A 16,875-nucleotide genomic window follows, 5' to 3' on the forward strand; every position below is an offset into this window, starting at 1 on the left:
GCTCATCAGGAATTAGAATCACTGATGTGAATCCATGTGTGTGCTAACAACTAGGTGGTCCCGAAACTAGACAGCATTAACACAATCGGCAGGAAGCAATCATTGTATATAGAGGAGTGGTGATTGATTGATTGATCTATCAATCAATAGACAATGCTAACAAGAATTTCATATCTATGTGTTGTACATCCCAAATTACCAAAAACACCACAATATGATGTGTCTATCCATCTTCCTGTGTGTACAGGACATATTTTAATATTATTCACCTCTTGCCATATGCCAGCTACTTATACTAGGTATTTAAAGCTGTACATGTTCCTGAGAGAGTGATTGATTTGGTTTTTCATTCTTGAAAATGGCACATCCCCTTACATTAAAGGCATTTTGTGTGTATTTCAAAGCAGATCCATTATAAGTATGTAAATATTCCTGTACAGAGGCTAGAAATTCATAACTTTTACCAAAGTGGATTCTCACTTCAGTGACTCATATTTAAACTCACTACTAAAATGTTTCTTCTAAATGAAGTAATATTTAAGCTATAATTTCTAGCTGAGGAAGACAACTATTTCCTGATGAGACACTTAGGGACCTTGTTTTACATTCTGCATGCACATATTGAAAATTCACATTTGAGTAAAGTTCCCAATGTCAAGCACACTGCCCAAATAAAAGGCAAATCCTCATAATGATACAGCAAGGTAAAATTTAAATGATGTGTTCGACTGGGTAAACACATTAGAAAGCTGTCTGAAATATGTATTTAACTAGTAGAAAGAACTATTTTATTATAATGAATGAAAAATATCCATACTTTTGTATGCTTGTGTATATGTTTATATGTCTGTGTATAATTTAAATGCTAAACTTGGAAATATTCCAGTTTTTCAAATGATTGATAACATTTACTAACTTCTGTGGCAGTTTTACTTATGTTTTATGGAATGACATTAAATACAGAAACTGAATCTAGGTGACACTGAATTTGTAGTATACTCTGACAAGTCCTAACATAGGACTGGCAGGGACTAACATAGACCTTAAATAACCTTATTTCCTATGTCCTGCTTTTGTTTTGTAAGTGTTCCACAGCATGGATGTTACTTAAACTTGGCTTCAGAAATTCTGCAGTTATTAGATATGCAAATTATGTCTATTCCTTTTATCCCAGACCCAGAAAGTTCTGTCATTTTAGAGCTTGCAAATGCTTCATAAACCTCATACTTTTCTGGGGAGGTTCCTAGTTAATAAGTAAATTAAATTTTTAAAAATAGGCTGAATATTTTATCACGGTGGCATTATAAACATTTGTCATCCATGTAGGGAACATTTTTCCTTCAGGCTCTGATTTGCAATTCATAATTGTTTCCTGTCTTATCCTTGTTCTCTCTCAATGGTACAAGATGAAGAAAAGATAGTTTTAGAATATACATATTTTAATCAATATTCAAATGGAATTAGAAGGCCCCAAGGTTTTCCGTGTGTATGCTTGGAAATTCATCTTCACCAACCACCATTAGCAACAGTTGAAATAATAAGTGATTTCTCAAGAGAGAGAGTATTAAAATATCATTCAGGTCATGCACATCAAACTAATTTTGGCATCATGTAATTCAGGGTTGATATTACTTAGATAGTTTCTTTTTTGGTATAACTATATGGGTAAATACAGCCTGTATTTAGTGTTAAAGAATTGTGTCTCAGCCAATCACGGTGGCTAACACCTGTAATCCCAGCACTTTGGGAGGCTGAGGCAGGCACATAATGAGGTCAAGAGATGGAGACCATCCTGGCCAACATGGTGAAACCCTGTCTCTACTAAAGATACAAAAATTAGTTGGGTGTGGTGGCATGGATCTGTAGCCCTCAGGAGGCTGAGGCAGGAGAATCTCTTGAAGCCTGGAAGCAGAGGTTCCAGTGAGCTGGGATCGCGCCACTGCACTCCAGCCTGGCAACTGAGCAAGACTCTGTTGTCTCATTTTTAAAAAAGGAAGAAATCATTTTAAACTCAAATATGGCAGTAGGAATTCATTTTATGGAGAAACTATTCTTTCTCTTTTTAAACAGCTTTATCAAGATACAATTTATGTGCCATAAAGTTCACCTGTTTGTAGAGGCCAAGTGTTTAGTAAATTTATAGCGTTAGCAAGCACCACTGTTCCCATCGTCTAATTATGGAACATAATTTTTGTCGCACGAAAAGAAAACTTAGGCCCATCAGCAGTCACTCTCCAGCCCCCACACCTGCTTCCATCATCCCCTTGCCCCAGCCCCTGGCAACCGCTAACCTACTTTCTGTCTCTATGGATTTGCTTATTCTGGACATTTTATATAAATGGAAACATACAATATGTGGTCTTCTGTGACTGGCTTCTGTCACTTAGCATAATGTTTTCAAAGTTTATGGATGATACAGTAAGTATCAGAATTTTATTCCTTTGAATTGGTGAATAATATTTTGTGGTATAGATATACCACATTCTATTTACCCTTTCATCAGTTGTAGAATATTTGGATTGTTTCCAGTTTGGAGATATTATGAAGGATGCTATAAACATTTGTGTAAAAGTTTTTGGGTGATGTATATTTTTATTTCTCTTGAGTATATAACTAAAAGTAAAATTGCTGGATCATATGGCAGTTTTATGTTTAATCTTTGAGGAACTGCCAAACTGTTTTTCCAAAGTGACTGTACTGTTATACATCCCCATTAGTGCTATATAAATGTTTCAGAGTCTTCACATGGACACCAACACTGGTTATTATCTTTCTTTTTTATTATTGTCATCTTAAGGATATGAAGCAGTATCATATTTTGATTTGCATTTCCCTACCGACTAATGAGGATGAGCATGTTTTGTGGAGTTTGTTAGCCATTTGCGTATCGTCTTTGGAAAAATGTCTACTCAAATCTTTTGCCTGTTCTTTAATAGGGTTCTTTGTCTTTTTGTTGTGGAGTGATATATATTCTGAATACTAGACTCCTATCAGATCTATGAGTTGCAAATATTTTCTCCCATCTGTTGGTCATCGTTTAACTTTCCTGACAATGTCCTTTGATACACAAAAGTTTTCATTTTTATGCATTTTATAAAGTCCTATTTATTTTTTCTTTTGGTGTCATTCTAAGACTCCATTCTTAAATACAAGATCATCAAGATTTACCCAGTATTTTTCTTTCATTTGCTTTTATATTTAGGTCATAGATCCATTTAGAGTTAGTTTTTGCACATGGCATGAGGTAGGGTAGGATCAAACTGTATGTTTTTGCATGTGGATATCCAATTGACCCAATATGACTTAGTGAGAAGATTATCCTTTCCCCATAAATGGCCTTTGCACCCTTGTTGAAAATCAATTAGCCATAAATGTGTAGGTTCATTTCTGGTGTCTCAGTTCTGTTTCACTGATCTGTATGTCTGTTCTTACACCAGCACCACTGTGTCGTTGTTGCTATTTTACAAAAATGAGTAACATTCTTAACATTTTTGAGAGCACATTATTGTTAACTATCTGCACATTGTCATACAGCACATCTCTAGAACATTTTCATCTTGCATGAGTGAAACTCTATGTCCAATGAACAGCAACTCCCATTTTCCTCACCCCTTAATCCCTGGTAACTGTCATTTTGCTCTCTGCTTCCATGAGTTTGTCTGCTCTAGCTACCTCATATAAGTAGAATCATGCTGTATTTGTTCTTTTGTGACTGGCTTATTTTACTTAGCATGATGCCTTCAAAGTTCATTCACAATGTAGCAGCTGAATAATATTCCATTTACTATAAACCATGTATTTCTCATTCATTCATTGATGGACATTTAAGTTGCTTATACCTCTTAATTCTTGTGAATAATGTTTCAGTGAATGAGAATCTAATGCCTCCACTGATCTGACAGGGGAGGGAGCTCACACAGTAACAATTAAAGTATTGTTTTAATAGCCATATTGGTTAGCTTTGCAGTACATTTGAAATCAGGAAATGCGAGTCCTCCAACTGAGCTCTTCTTTTTCAAGATTGTTTGAGTATTTGGATATTTGCAATTTTATATGAACTTCAGGGAAAGTAGTTAGAATTTTGATAGTCATTGCAATGAATCTATAAATTGTTTTGAGTAGTATTGCTATTTTAACAAAATGTGCCTTATAGTCCATAAACATGGGATGTCTTTCCATTGAATTGGGACATTTATAATTTGCTTCAGCAATGTTCTGTAGCTTTCCATGTAAAGTTCTATCATTTCCTTAGTTGATTTATTCCTAGATATTTTTTAGATGCTGATGAAACAGTTTTCTTAATTTTCTTTGCACATTGTTCATTGCTACTATATAGAAACCCAACATATTTTTGTATGGTTGATCTTATACCCTGTAACTTTGCTGGATTTATTTATTAGCTCCAGTAGGGTTTTTCCGTGTGTGGATTCTTTGGAATTTCCTGTATATACTGTATTAGTCCATTTTTATACTGCCATGAATAAGTATAACTGGATAATTTTTAAAGGAAAGAGGTTTAATAGACTCGCAGTTCCACATGGCTGGGGAGGCCTCACAATCATAGAAGAATGCCAAGGAGAAGCAAAGGCACATCTTTCATGATAGCAGGCAACAGCGCTTGTCCAGGGGAACTCCCATTTATAAAACCTTAAGATCTCATGAGACTTACTCACTACCATGAGAACAGTATGGGGAAAACCATCTCCATGATTCAGCTATCTCCTCCTGGGCCCACCCTTGATATGTGGGAATTATTACAATTCAAAGAGAGATTTGGGTGAGGACACAACCAAATCATTTGACATAGGATTGTGTAATCTGTAAGTAGAGATAGGGTTTTTTGTTTGTTTGAGGTAGAGTCTCACTCTGTCACCCAGGCTAGACTGCAGTGACAGGATCTTGACTCACTACAACCTCCGTCTCCTAGCTTCAAGCAATTCTCTGCCTCAGCCTCCCAAGCAGCTGGGATTACAGGCACCTACAATCGCACCTGGATAATTTTTGTATTTTTAGTAGAGACAGGGTTTCACCATCTTGGCTAAGCTGGTCTTGAACTCCTGACCTCATGATCCACCCATCTTGGCCTCTCAAAGTGGAGAAGAGGTAGTTTTAAGTTTAGTTTTATTATTATTATTGCTGAATGACTGGCTACAATTTTCAATACAATGTTAAATAGCAGTAATGAAAGCAAGCTTCCTTGTCTTTATCTTAGAGGGAAATCTTTCAGTCTTATATAATTGAGTATGATGTTAGCTGTGAATTTTTATAAATGGCATTGTCATGTTTAGGGAGTTCCCTTCTATTCCTAATTTTCTGTATATTTTTATCATAGAAGTGTGGCGGATTTCATTAAATGTCCTTTCTGCATAATTGAGAGGATTGTGTGTGGTTTTTTCCTTCGTTCTATTAATAGGCATGTATTATACTGACAGAGTTTCTTGTGTTGAGTCTCCCTTAACTTCCTGGGAGAAATCTCAGTTGGTCAGTGTGTAGTATAATCCTTTCAATATGTTCTTGGATTCACTTTGATAGTGTTTTGCTAAAGACTTTTTCATCAACATATATAAGGGGTATTGGTCTATAGCAGGGGTCTCCAACCCCCGGTCTGTGGATCGTGGCCTGTTAGGAACCAGGCCACACATCTCCAGCAGCTGGTGAGTGAGCATTACCGCCTGAGCTCCACCTCCTGTCAGATCAGTGGGGGCAATAGATTCTCATATGAGCACGAACCCTAGTGTGAACTGCACATGCAAGAGATCTAAGTTGTGTGCTCCTTATGAGTATCTAACTAATGCCTGATGATCTGAGGGAGAACAGTTTCATTCCACAACCATTCACCCCCACCCCACCATTAAGAATATTATCTTCCACGAAACTGGTGCCAAGAGGTTGGAGACCGCTGGTCTGTAGTTTTCTTTCCTTATTATGCCTTTGTCTGGCTTTAGTATCAAGTAATGCTGGCCTCTCAGAATGAGTTAGGAAGTGTTACCTCATCTTCTGGTTTTTTGGAAGAGTTTAAGAAGAATTTTTCTTCATTCTTCTTTAATGTTTGGTAGAATTTACAAGTCAAGCCATCTGGTTCAGAGTTTTTCTTTGTTAGGAGGTGTTTTATTACCAACTCCGTGTCTTTACTTGTTACAGGTCTATTCATATTTTTTATTTCTTCATGATTCAGTCTTGGTAGGGTGTATGTTTCCAGGAATTTGTTGTATCAAGGTTATATAATTTGTGGGTGTATATATTATATTACCACAAACTGGGTGGTTGAAAATAACAGAAATTATTTCATAGTTCAAGAGCTTAGCAGTCTGAAATCAGATTGTCAGAAGCCAAGAAGTCAGAAATCAGGTTGTCAGGTGGTTCTTTCTGGGTGCTTGGAGGGAAACACTGTCCTGTGCCTCTCTCCCAGCTTCTGTGGGTGGTTGCCAGTAATCCTTGTTATTCCTTGCTTATCAATGCATTGCTCTAGTCACTGCCTCAATCTTCATATCACCTTCTTCTTTATGTCTCTGGGTGTCTTTTTTCTGTCTCTTATAGAGACACTTTCACTGGACTTAGGGCTTATCCTAATGAAGTATGATCTTATCTAAATCCTTACTTTACTTACATTGGCAAAGACACTATTTCCAAATAAAGTGACATTTGTAGGTTCTGGATGGACATGCATTTTGTGGGGACACTATTTAACCCACCACAGCATACAAATGTTCATAACATTTTTATATAATCATCTTTACCTCTACAAGATTGAGAGTAAAATTTCTTCTTTCATTTCTGATTTTAGTTACTTTTTCTTTTCTCTCTTTTTGGTAGTCAGCCTAGCTAAAAAATTGTCAATTTTGTTGATCTTTTCAGAGAACGAGCTGTTGGTTCCATTGACTTTCTCTGCTGCTTCTCTATTTGCTTTTTTGTTTATCTCCACTCTAATCTTTATTATTTCTTTCCTTCCAGTAGCTTTGGGCTTAGTTTTCTCCTTTTTTTCTAGTTCCTTAAGGTAAAAAGTGAGGTTATTGATTTGAGATCTTTCTTCTCTTTTAACATAGACATTTATGGCTATAACTTTCGGCATCTTGTTTTCATTTTTATTCATTTAAGTATTTTCTGTTTTCCCTAGTGATTTATTCTTTAGCCCATTGTTTGTATGAAAGATATGTGTTTTTTCATTTTCACATCCTTGCGAATTTTTCAGTTTTTCCTCTGTTATTGATTTCTAGCTTCATTCCATTGTGATCAGAGAATACACTTTCTATGATTGCAATCTTTTCAAATTTAAGACTTGAAATTTAGCAATCCTTTTTTGACTGAAATGTATTAGTCTCTTTCTTGACTAAGAACTCTTCTGGTTGCTGTAAGTTTTTATTAGATTCCAGTGTCCTGAAAAGTTGATTCTGTCATGTCATTTTTTACTAAGTTTTGCTGTTTTCTTCAGTGGAGGGACCAGTTCTTGGCACTATTTCTGCCACTTCTGTGACATCACTCATCTTCAATGTTTATCTTACAGACATCTGTTACATGCCTTCCTTCAGGAGCCCTCCCTGTCTACCCCGACTTCTCAATTCTGAGCCAATTGTCCTTTTATGAGTTCCCTTTACGTTGCATTTCCCCAAGATAACAATTATTTCCCTGAAATGACTGAATATGAACATACTCTGAGCATCCTAAAAATGGCACAAGGTTTCTTCTTTCATCCCAGTAAATGGATGAGTAAAATTTGCACAAATGAATAAAGAGGAAATAGATTTAATTTCCCATGAACCTACTTCAAAGCCTATTTATAGGTTACTATTGAAAATAATAATAAAAAATCCTTAACACAAAAGATACTTTACATGTAATTTAATCATTCTTTAGGATCTGGTGATATGATAAGATTATGAGTAAAATCAAAAGATCATAATCACAAGAGTCCTCTTAGATGACATATTATGACTCTTAGGAGTCATCATTTAATATGATGATACATTAGAAACTGTGGAAGAAGGCATCACCTCCTGCCCAAGAGGACATTTAGAATTTATTCTAGCTGAATGTTTTACTTAATTAACTTATTTGTCTTCTGAGATCAGAAGATAGATATGTTTATTTAATTATTTTGGTCATATCATTTTCATAGAAACAAACACCTGGTAGGTGTGTATTCATTGTGTATACATAGACTTTTAACTTTCACATGTTTTCTTGCTTATTTAATATTTTAAGAAACAGTCATATGTTACATTGGCTACTGTTAGGATTAGCTAATGTGAGCACCCATGCATGAATGTTGGTCCAGATACAGAAATCTTAAGTGTATTAGAGACCTGATATTAAATGTTATTACATGCCTATGAATATGCTATACCTCAAATCCCATTTAGAAAACATAAGAATTACTTGTTACAGCATTTTGACATACAAGGCTAGTCAGGTAGATAAGTCTCTGTCATACCCAACAATATAGCTTTATTAAGGGTTCTTTTTGTATTCTTTGTTATGCTTCAATGTGTTGCACTTGAACCTTAAAACACACACACACACACACACACACACACACACACACAGTGAGTTTCCAAACTAAGAGGTCAATGATTTTTGTTATTTTGTTTACTTTTTGTTTATTTTACAAGGATCCTTGTTTCTAAATTTTACTATTTTTTTAAAAACTAGTAAACCATAATATCAATTCCAAAATAATAATGTATGCCAATCATTATACACAGACAGAAATTTTAAAAAAGAACTAAATCGAAATGCAATGAATTCATGTCAAAATCTTACTTGACTCACAAACTTCTGTCTGTCTTTTCAGGAAAATAAAATTGGAATCATTGACTATTTTCTTTTTCCTCACTGATATTGTAAATTCTTGGCATAAGATTATTATTTTTTAAATAAATTTTATTGTGTATATTTAAGGTATACATCATGATGTTTAAGATACATGGACATGTAAAATGGTTACTGTAGTGGAACAAATTAACATATCCCTCATCGTACATAGTAGTCACCCAGTCCCTCTCAGAGAGCAGCTGTAATCTTTTTCTTTGGCAAAAGTCCTGAATACAATACACTAGTGTTAACTATAGTCTTCATTTTGTACATTAGATCTTTCTAATTATTCATCCTACATAATTTATTTATATATATACCCTTTTCCTGCCCCAATCCTAACCCTTGTAACCACCATTTTATCCTCTAGCTTTATGTAATTGACCCTTTTTTTCCCCCAATGCCACATATATTTGAAATCATGCAATATTTTTCTTTCTGCGTCTGCCTTTTTTCACTTAGGATAATGTCCTACATGGCCATCCATGTTGTGGCAGATGGCAGGAGGTTCTTTTTCTAAGAATGAGTAATATTTTATTGTCCATATATACCACAGTTTCTTTATCCATTCTTCCCTTGATGCACACCTATGTTACTTTCATATCTTGGTTATTGTTAATAAAGCCGCAGTAAGCATGAGAATGCAGATATCTTTGCAAGGTGGTGATTTTGTGTCCTTTGGGTGTATATAACCAGAAAAAGGATTACTGGACTTTATGCTGGTTTTATCTTTAGTCCCTTTAGGAACCTCCATATTGTTTTCTATAATGGCCACACCAATCTCTTTTCCCACCAACAATGTGCAAGAGTTTCTTTTTCTCCACACCCTTGCCAACACTTGTTATCTTCTGTTTTTATCCTAACAGGTGTGAAATGGTATCTCATAGTGCATTTCTCTGATGACTAATGATGTTGGGAACATTTCCACATTCCTGTTGGCCATTTTTGTGTCATGTTTGGAGAAATGTCTATTTAAGTCCTTGAGAAAAGATTATGAACAGCATGTAAAAGTTAGATGAGAGCTCAAATGAGAACAAAAAAGAATGTTATCATCATCCACTTATTCTTTTAACCAAGTTTATTTCCCAGTTTACGACAAATATCTGGAAAGCTACAGCTACACTATTTAAAAAATAGACAAAAATCCACATCACCAACTAAAAAAAATTAATCTCAGCATTATATTTCTAAAGAGGGATTGTGTTCTTCATTGTTGCTAGAAGAAGACATTTTTTCAGTAATTTTTTTTCTAATGATCCATAAATTTACAAATACTCCACATAAGTACTCTAAGCTTGAGGTGTTATTCTAGTTTAAATTTTAAGTATGAGTTTTCAGAACTCTTTTCTTTGTTTTAGTTTTGCTAACCATATAGATTTATCTAATATTTCAGAGTTTTTTTTTCAATGTTGAATGTTTTACACAGACCAGTTGGTGAATCATTTTGGATCATTGAAACCTACTCAGACTTAAATACTGATATAAATATTATCCGGAGGAAACTCATGATAAAATTAAAAGTGCATGATACACCCATGGAAGGGCTAAAATAGTGACAATCACAAACACTGTGAAAATGTGGATAAAACTGGAGGTCTCACACATTGCTGGTAGAAATCTAAAATGTTACAAAGAAGCTGGAAACAGTTTGGCAATTTCTTACAAAACTAAACATACTCTTACCACCATGTAATCCAGCAATTCCACTCTTGGGAACTTCATCCAGAGAAATGAAAATTTAATACCTACAAAAACCCGTACATAAATGCTCATAGAAACTTTATTACTAATAAGAAAGTACTGGAAACAACCCAGATATCCTTCAGTGGGTGAGTGGTTAAATAAATTCTGATACATTCAAATAATGAAATACTACTCAGCAATGAAAAGAGATGAGCTATTAATATATGCAACGACTTGGATGGTCCTTAAGGGCATTATGCTCAGGAAAAAAAAAAAAAAGTCAAGCTCAAAAGGTTACATATTGTATAGTTTCATTTATATAACATTCTTGAACTGATAAAATTATAGAGTTGAAAAAATAGATTAGTGTTTGCCAGGCGATAGGGACATTAGATGAGGTGAAGGTAGCAAAAGGGAGTTCTTTTATGGTGTTAGAAGAGTTCTGTATGTTGATTGTGGTGTTGGTCCCACAAATGAATACATGCTATAGAATAACATAGAGCTGTGTATGCACATTCACATACACACAAATGAATACAGGTTCCTAAACTCCAAAATCTGAATAAGGTCTACAGACCAGTTAATAGTGAGATACTTGTGTCACTTTCCTCATTTTTATATTACACCACAGCTATATAAGATGTCACTATTGAGGTAAGTTAAGGTAAGGGTACACAGGAGTTTATTATTTTTAAACTATTTTTGAGCATAGATTAATTTCAAAATGAAAAGATTTTTAAAGAGTATCTATAGTACAGTTATAAAACACTATGAAAAACAGAGATATCTCCTCACACAATTGGCATTTAAAGCAACATTGTCAGAAGCTTACTTTTAAAAGTCTTCAATTTGAAGTGATGATTTTTCTTGTAATTCAAGCATGCAGTTGTGTAAGATCAAAAGATGTGATTTGTGAACATGAAAGCTTCAACTCTGATCCCCTGTGCTCCATTTTCTTCTTCAACTGCCCTTTATTTGACCAGGAAGGATGTCATTTCCAAAAGTACTTGGAGACCCACATTTAACTTGAGCAACATTGTTCTTTCAGATTATTAAGGCTGTTCAATTTTCTCTGTGGGTTGCTACCCCAAGTTGGAGACTCTTCTGAAATGTCAGAATGAGAAAATAGTACCGGGTCCAACACAATAAAAAAAAAAAAGAAAGAAAAGAAAAGCTTTGAAATGAATGCAATCAATAGCCTTTGAAAACAAAGTTAAAAAGCAACAATTGAATGCTAAGATGTATAAAACCATCTTGTTCCTTTTCTATTTGAATATCAATTTGGCCAAGAAATGGGGAAACACAATAGACCATTTGATTCGATAAGCAGTTAGCAAGTACCCGAGTCATCATTGTAATACCTTATATGATGTGCATGTTGTGCATAGCAGTGAAAGTTATAAGGATGAGCGAGACAGTCCACGCTGTTCAAGAGATCTCAAATTTGCATTCTCAATATTGGCAAATGCTCCAGATTCTAATACCAGAACTCTTGAGTGAGAAGCACAGCATCGTATAATACCAATAGTGAGAAAACCAAAACCCAACAGCGTCAAAGGTAGAATAATTTAGTTAGCTCAAGTGAAAATTGGGTAGTCTCTGGAGAAAAGCATCAATCAGGAGAGAAATTGCAAGGCTACAGAAAATAAAAACCTGTGGTAAAGGCTTGCAAGATAGTAACCACGCCAAATAAGTTTGCAAGATAGCATGCCTAAGGAAAATCTATAAGAATTTGAAATTTCAGATTAATATTGTTTGGGGAATACAAAATTATTTTTTCTGTTTTTTTGGTGAGTGGCTCAAGACACACATGGATAAAGGAAAATTTCGAAACAGTGCTGCTCAATTATGGGAAAAACTTGGCATTGTCTCCCATCCAGGTACTAACCAGGCCTAACCCTCCTTAGCTCTCAAGATCAGGTGAGATTGGGTGCATTCTGCATGGTATGGCCGTAGACAAAGTTGGCACTGTCTACAAAATAGCCTTTTAAAAGAAAAGTCAACAGACTCCTCACCTTTATACCTATTTTTTGTTTCTGTTTCATTGTTGGAGAATTAGTTTTAGAATTAATGGATAGGAAACCTTTCTATGAATACCTTTGTAAAGAAAGGCCAATTATATTTTACTTCACTTATTTGACTTAAAGTTTTTTACTCACTGACTTTCTATTGTTGATCATGTTGATTCTATTTTATTCAAGCCAGTATTAAATTACCAGGAAAAGTAGAAATTAAAAAGATATTACTCTGGTATAAAAAAAGTAAAGGATATTACTTTGACATGAAAAATGAGGTAGATTAATGGGTAGGTAGAAGGATGGATAGATGTGTGAAAAAGCAAATGTAGAAAAATTAAACTGTACAATCTAGGAGATATGGATGTGTACTATAAAAGTCTTTCACCTATTCTTCATGTTTGAAAATTTTCATAAAATTCTGGATAGAGAATCTAAAAAACTCAAAAGGACAATTAGAAATTTTAGGGCCTAAATAAACAGCTTCATTTCCTAAAATAATTTTTTAGTGATTTTGTCAATGTACTGGGTAAAATTAAGAAAATGTTACAGAAACCAAAGCCTTGCTTTAAAAATCTCAAAATTAATTCTAGTTAAGGGATAAAATCATAGAAAAATAGCTATAGTAATTGAAAGTATCCATTTATGTGGAAACACTTCTTGTTGTTCCATCAATACACTAACTAGCATTATGTTTCTTCAGCATCTGAGTGTTCTTGTTACCTGTAAGCTCAAGTCCACCACTCTCCAAGAGGGCCAAATGATACAAATTAGATTTTTCCCTCAGATCTAGAACATAAGTAGAGGAATATATAGTTACTTGACTATAAAACATCAAAGTTATATGGAGCTAACCAAACAAATATAACAACAATTTTTACATCTAGTCATGAAAAAAAGTTTTGTGTGTTTGTTTTCTAATTTTGGTCCCTACTGTCTTCTATTAGTTCATTCTCACATTACGATAAACAACTGCCCAAAACTGGGTAATTTTTAAAGGAAAGAACTTTAATTGACTTGCAGTTCAGCATGGCTGGGGAGGCCTCAAGAAACATACAGTCATGGCAGAAGGGGAAGCAAACACATCCTTCTTCACATGGTGGCAGGAAGGAGAATTTCCAAGCAAAAGAGGGAAAGGCACCTATAAAATCATTAGATCTGGTGAGAACTCACTCACTATCAGGGGAATAGCAGGATGAGGGTAACTCCCCCAGGATTCACCTCTCATGACGTGGGGATGATAGGAACTACAATTCAAGATGAGATTTAGGTGGGGACACAGACAAACCATATCATGTTTTAAATATTCTTTCCTCTTGAAGTCAAATTAGAATTTTTAATGTCTAAAAAGAGCCCTTACTGGTTTAGAATTGATTAATTGAGGAGCACTGACTTTCTGATTCAGGGTAAATAGCCATTCATTGTCAGTGGATTCATAGCTCCTCTGAATTACTGCAAGGAGTGCTTCTCACATTTAACACTGGTCCTTGAAATTTTCCATGAATTTTCCAAAAGTGCAAAAGCCGCAGATGCCCAAAGATGGTACCTTGGCAGTTCCATTGCTTCTAAGTAGGCCTGGATCTCAGAGATCTCAGACACGTTGATATTGATCTTTGAAGAAAAGTTATGTACAAAGGAAATATATCTGCCAACCTCCTCTAGAAACAGGGTCAAATAACCAGTTGGAAAATTTTCTAAAGTTGTCACATTAAACTTTAATACTACCTACACTTTATGGGGCTTTTAACTTTGCAAATTGCTTTCACATGGGTTATCTCATTTCATGTTCTATGGCAACGAAACTGTGTCTAGGCTTTAGGGCTGAATCACAATGACATGCATATGAAACTGTTGACAGGGACATACAAAAAGGTTATTACTTTGCCTAGCAGAAGAATTCAACAGGAATCACCTGGATTCAAGATCGGTTATTACAAAGGGTTAAAATTCGGCTCTATTGCTTGAGATTTATCACTGATATTTGTCTTTTTTAAAAAAGGAGAACATGCCTTATTTCTTTGTTTCCTCCACTTCATCCTTCTTATTTCTGATTTTCTTTTTCTTTGCCATAAATCTGCAGGTCAGCCCAACGCCAGGGTGCATCCGTGCCCTCATGAAGATGCTGTACTGCCCATACTGTCGGGGGCTTCCCACCGTGAGGCCCTGCAACAACTACTGCCTGAACGTCATGAAGGGCTGCTTGGCAAATCAGGCTGACCTTGACACAGAGTGGAATCTGTTTATAGGTAAGAAGGGTTTAAACGGATCTGAGAACAGAGACGGGACAACAGAAAGTGTTTATGGGGCTTGACGCGTGGGTCAGAAGTTATAACAAATCAGACACTGTGGTTCATGTCGATAACCCTAGCACTTTGGGAGGCCAATACAGGTGGATTGCTTGAGCCCAGGAGTTTGAGGCTAACCTGGGCAGCATTGTGAGACCCCCCATCTCCACAAAAATTAAAAAATAAGCTGGGCATGGTAGCACACATCTATGGTCTCAGCTGTTTGGGAGGCTGAGGTAAGAGGATTACGTGAGCTTCAGAGATTGAGGCTACAGTGAGCTGTGATTATGCCACTGCACTCCAGCCTGGGTGACAATGGGACACTGTCTCAAAAAAAAAAAAAAAAGTTATGATGACTTTCAGAGACTAGGATGATTTTTAAAACCACGTTTAGCAAATTATAAATATTATTTTGAATTTTTCTTATGTTTTTACTTATATGATATGGGACAGTCCTGTTAAAGATTGTGCAAGCCAGCTATATGGAGCTAGCTGGTCTCTCTGATGAAAACAAAAGTGATCTTGTTGAAGTTCCATGCATTCCCATGAGAAGGGATGCTTTAGAAAAGAACCTTGTAAAAAAATCCACTGTACTCTCTCTTTTTTTATTTGTATTACCTCACATAGCCACAGATATTAGTAAACAAGGTTTTACTTGAACTCCTAGAATGAAAATAGATCAGTATTTTGCCTAAAATTTGCAAATTTTCTATCTCATTCTGTGGAGAAGAAGGCTTTAAGCACACAAGCATGAAACAGGCTTCCAGTCTCTAGAAGGCAGGAGGCAGGGAGGTGGGGAAAATGGAAGGGGAGGTCTGTGAATCAAGGCTGTGTTCTTGGGTTGCAGAAATGATTCAAGAGGTTGCACTGCCCAAAGATATTTCCCAAATTGCCATCCAAGGATAAAAGGACAAATTTTATAGGCAGGCTTCTCCCAGGAAAATACACAGGCCTTGAAAGAGTAAATGTGTTTTCTCCCCCTCTGTCAAATGGCCTTCAAATAAAAGTACTTTCAATTGCATTTACTGCAATTACACAGTGACAAGCAGAGTGGTGAAAATAGCAGTGGCATTTGTCAGCCTCCGAGGGCCTTCGTCATTTATGCAAACCTCTAAACCAGAATGCACGAGCAAAGTGTTCTGACAACTAAGATTTGCGTAGGATAGAAAAAAGATGTTAGAATTCAAAGAAATTGAAGCTCGCTGTACAAAGATGTGCTTAGGCTACAGGCCTCAGCTCTGACAATGAAACCCATTGGCTAATTCATCATTTTGCTTAGGAAGGCCAGGGGAAATTGTTTTGAGCTTAAAAAAAAAAAAAGAGTTTGCAATGTACAGATAGATGTTACAATGTACAGATTCAAATGGAAATCATCTAACAAAACCTTAGAATTATTTCAGAAAGAATAAATTGAAGTGCTGTTACCTCTCCCCACAGTGGGAGGACAAAATCTGTTTGCATGATCATAAGCTACTTTGTTTGAAAAATGAAGGAGTTTTTAAAAGTTGATCAGTAAGGTATGCTTCTGATACAAAATGACATGATTCTTTACTAAGATTTTTGTTCTTTACTAACATTGTGGAGGGGGTATAAATTTTTAAAAATAAACTTGATCTTAGATGATTTAGAATTTTTTAGCAAAGACAGCATACCCAACTCATGCTGATTAAAAAGGTACTCTCATCAAGAAATCTAAAAAGATTTGCTTATTGATGCTATGAGGTTTAATCTTAAACCTCATGCCATCACTTGGAGTCATACAGATCATCCATATTTTTAGTTGAAACTGCCCTAATGCCTAGCACAGTTCCACTGGCTTCAGTCAGCCTGCAAGAGATTGAAGAAGGCAGACATGTGGATTTTGTTACTTAGCGCGGGACATGATTAAGAATAAGAATATAGGCGTTTTAACTTGTAAGAGCAACAGTGACTTCTTAATTGGCTTTTTGTCCTCAGCACTTACTGGCTGTTTTAACAGAAGACAAATCCTTATGCTTTTGATCAGTTGCATCTCCTAGATACCGATTTGATGTGAAATGGAATGTCTGGAAAATCATTTGATTTAAAAACTAAAATTTGAACCC

General features: G+C 35.5%; 1 protein-coding gene across 2 annotated transcripts in view; it reads left to right on the forward strand.

Annotated features, from left to right (window-relative positions):
- GPC6 (glypican 6) overlaps positions 1-16,875 on the forward strand; it is a 1,185,705-nt gene that overhangs the window by 780,393 nt on the left and 388,437 nt on the right. For both annotated transcript variants that reach the window (XM_037743890.1, XM_017543582.2), the window contains exon 4: positions 14,587-14,752. In XM_037743890.1, coding sequence (XP_037599818.1) covers positions 14,587-14,752 — 166 coding nt within the window. The remainder of the gene's footprint in view (positions 1-14,586; positions 14,753-16,875) is intronic.

The sequence above is a fragment of the Cebus imitator genome, unplaced genomic scaffold, assembly GCF_001604975.1.
Source record: "Cebus imitator isolate Cc_AM_T3 unplaced genomic scaffold, Cebus_imitator-1.0 Scaffold158, whole genome shotgun sequence".
Taxonomy (NCBI): domain Eukaryota; kingdom Metazoa; phylum Chordata; class Mammalia; order Primates; family Cebidae; genus Cebus; species Cebus imitator.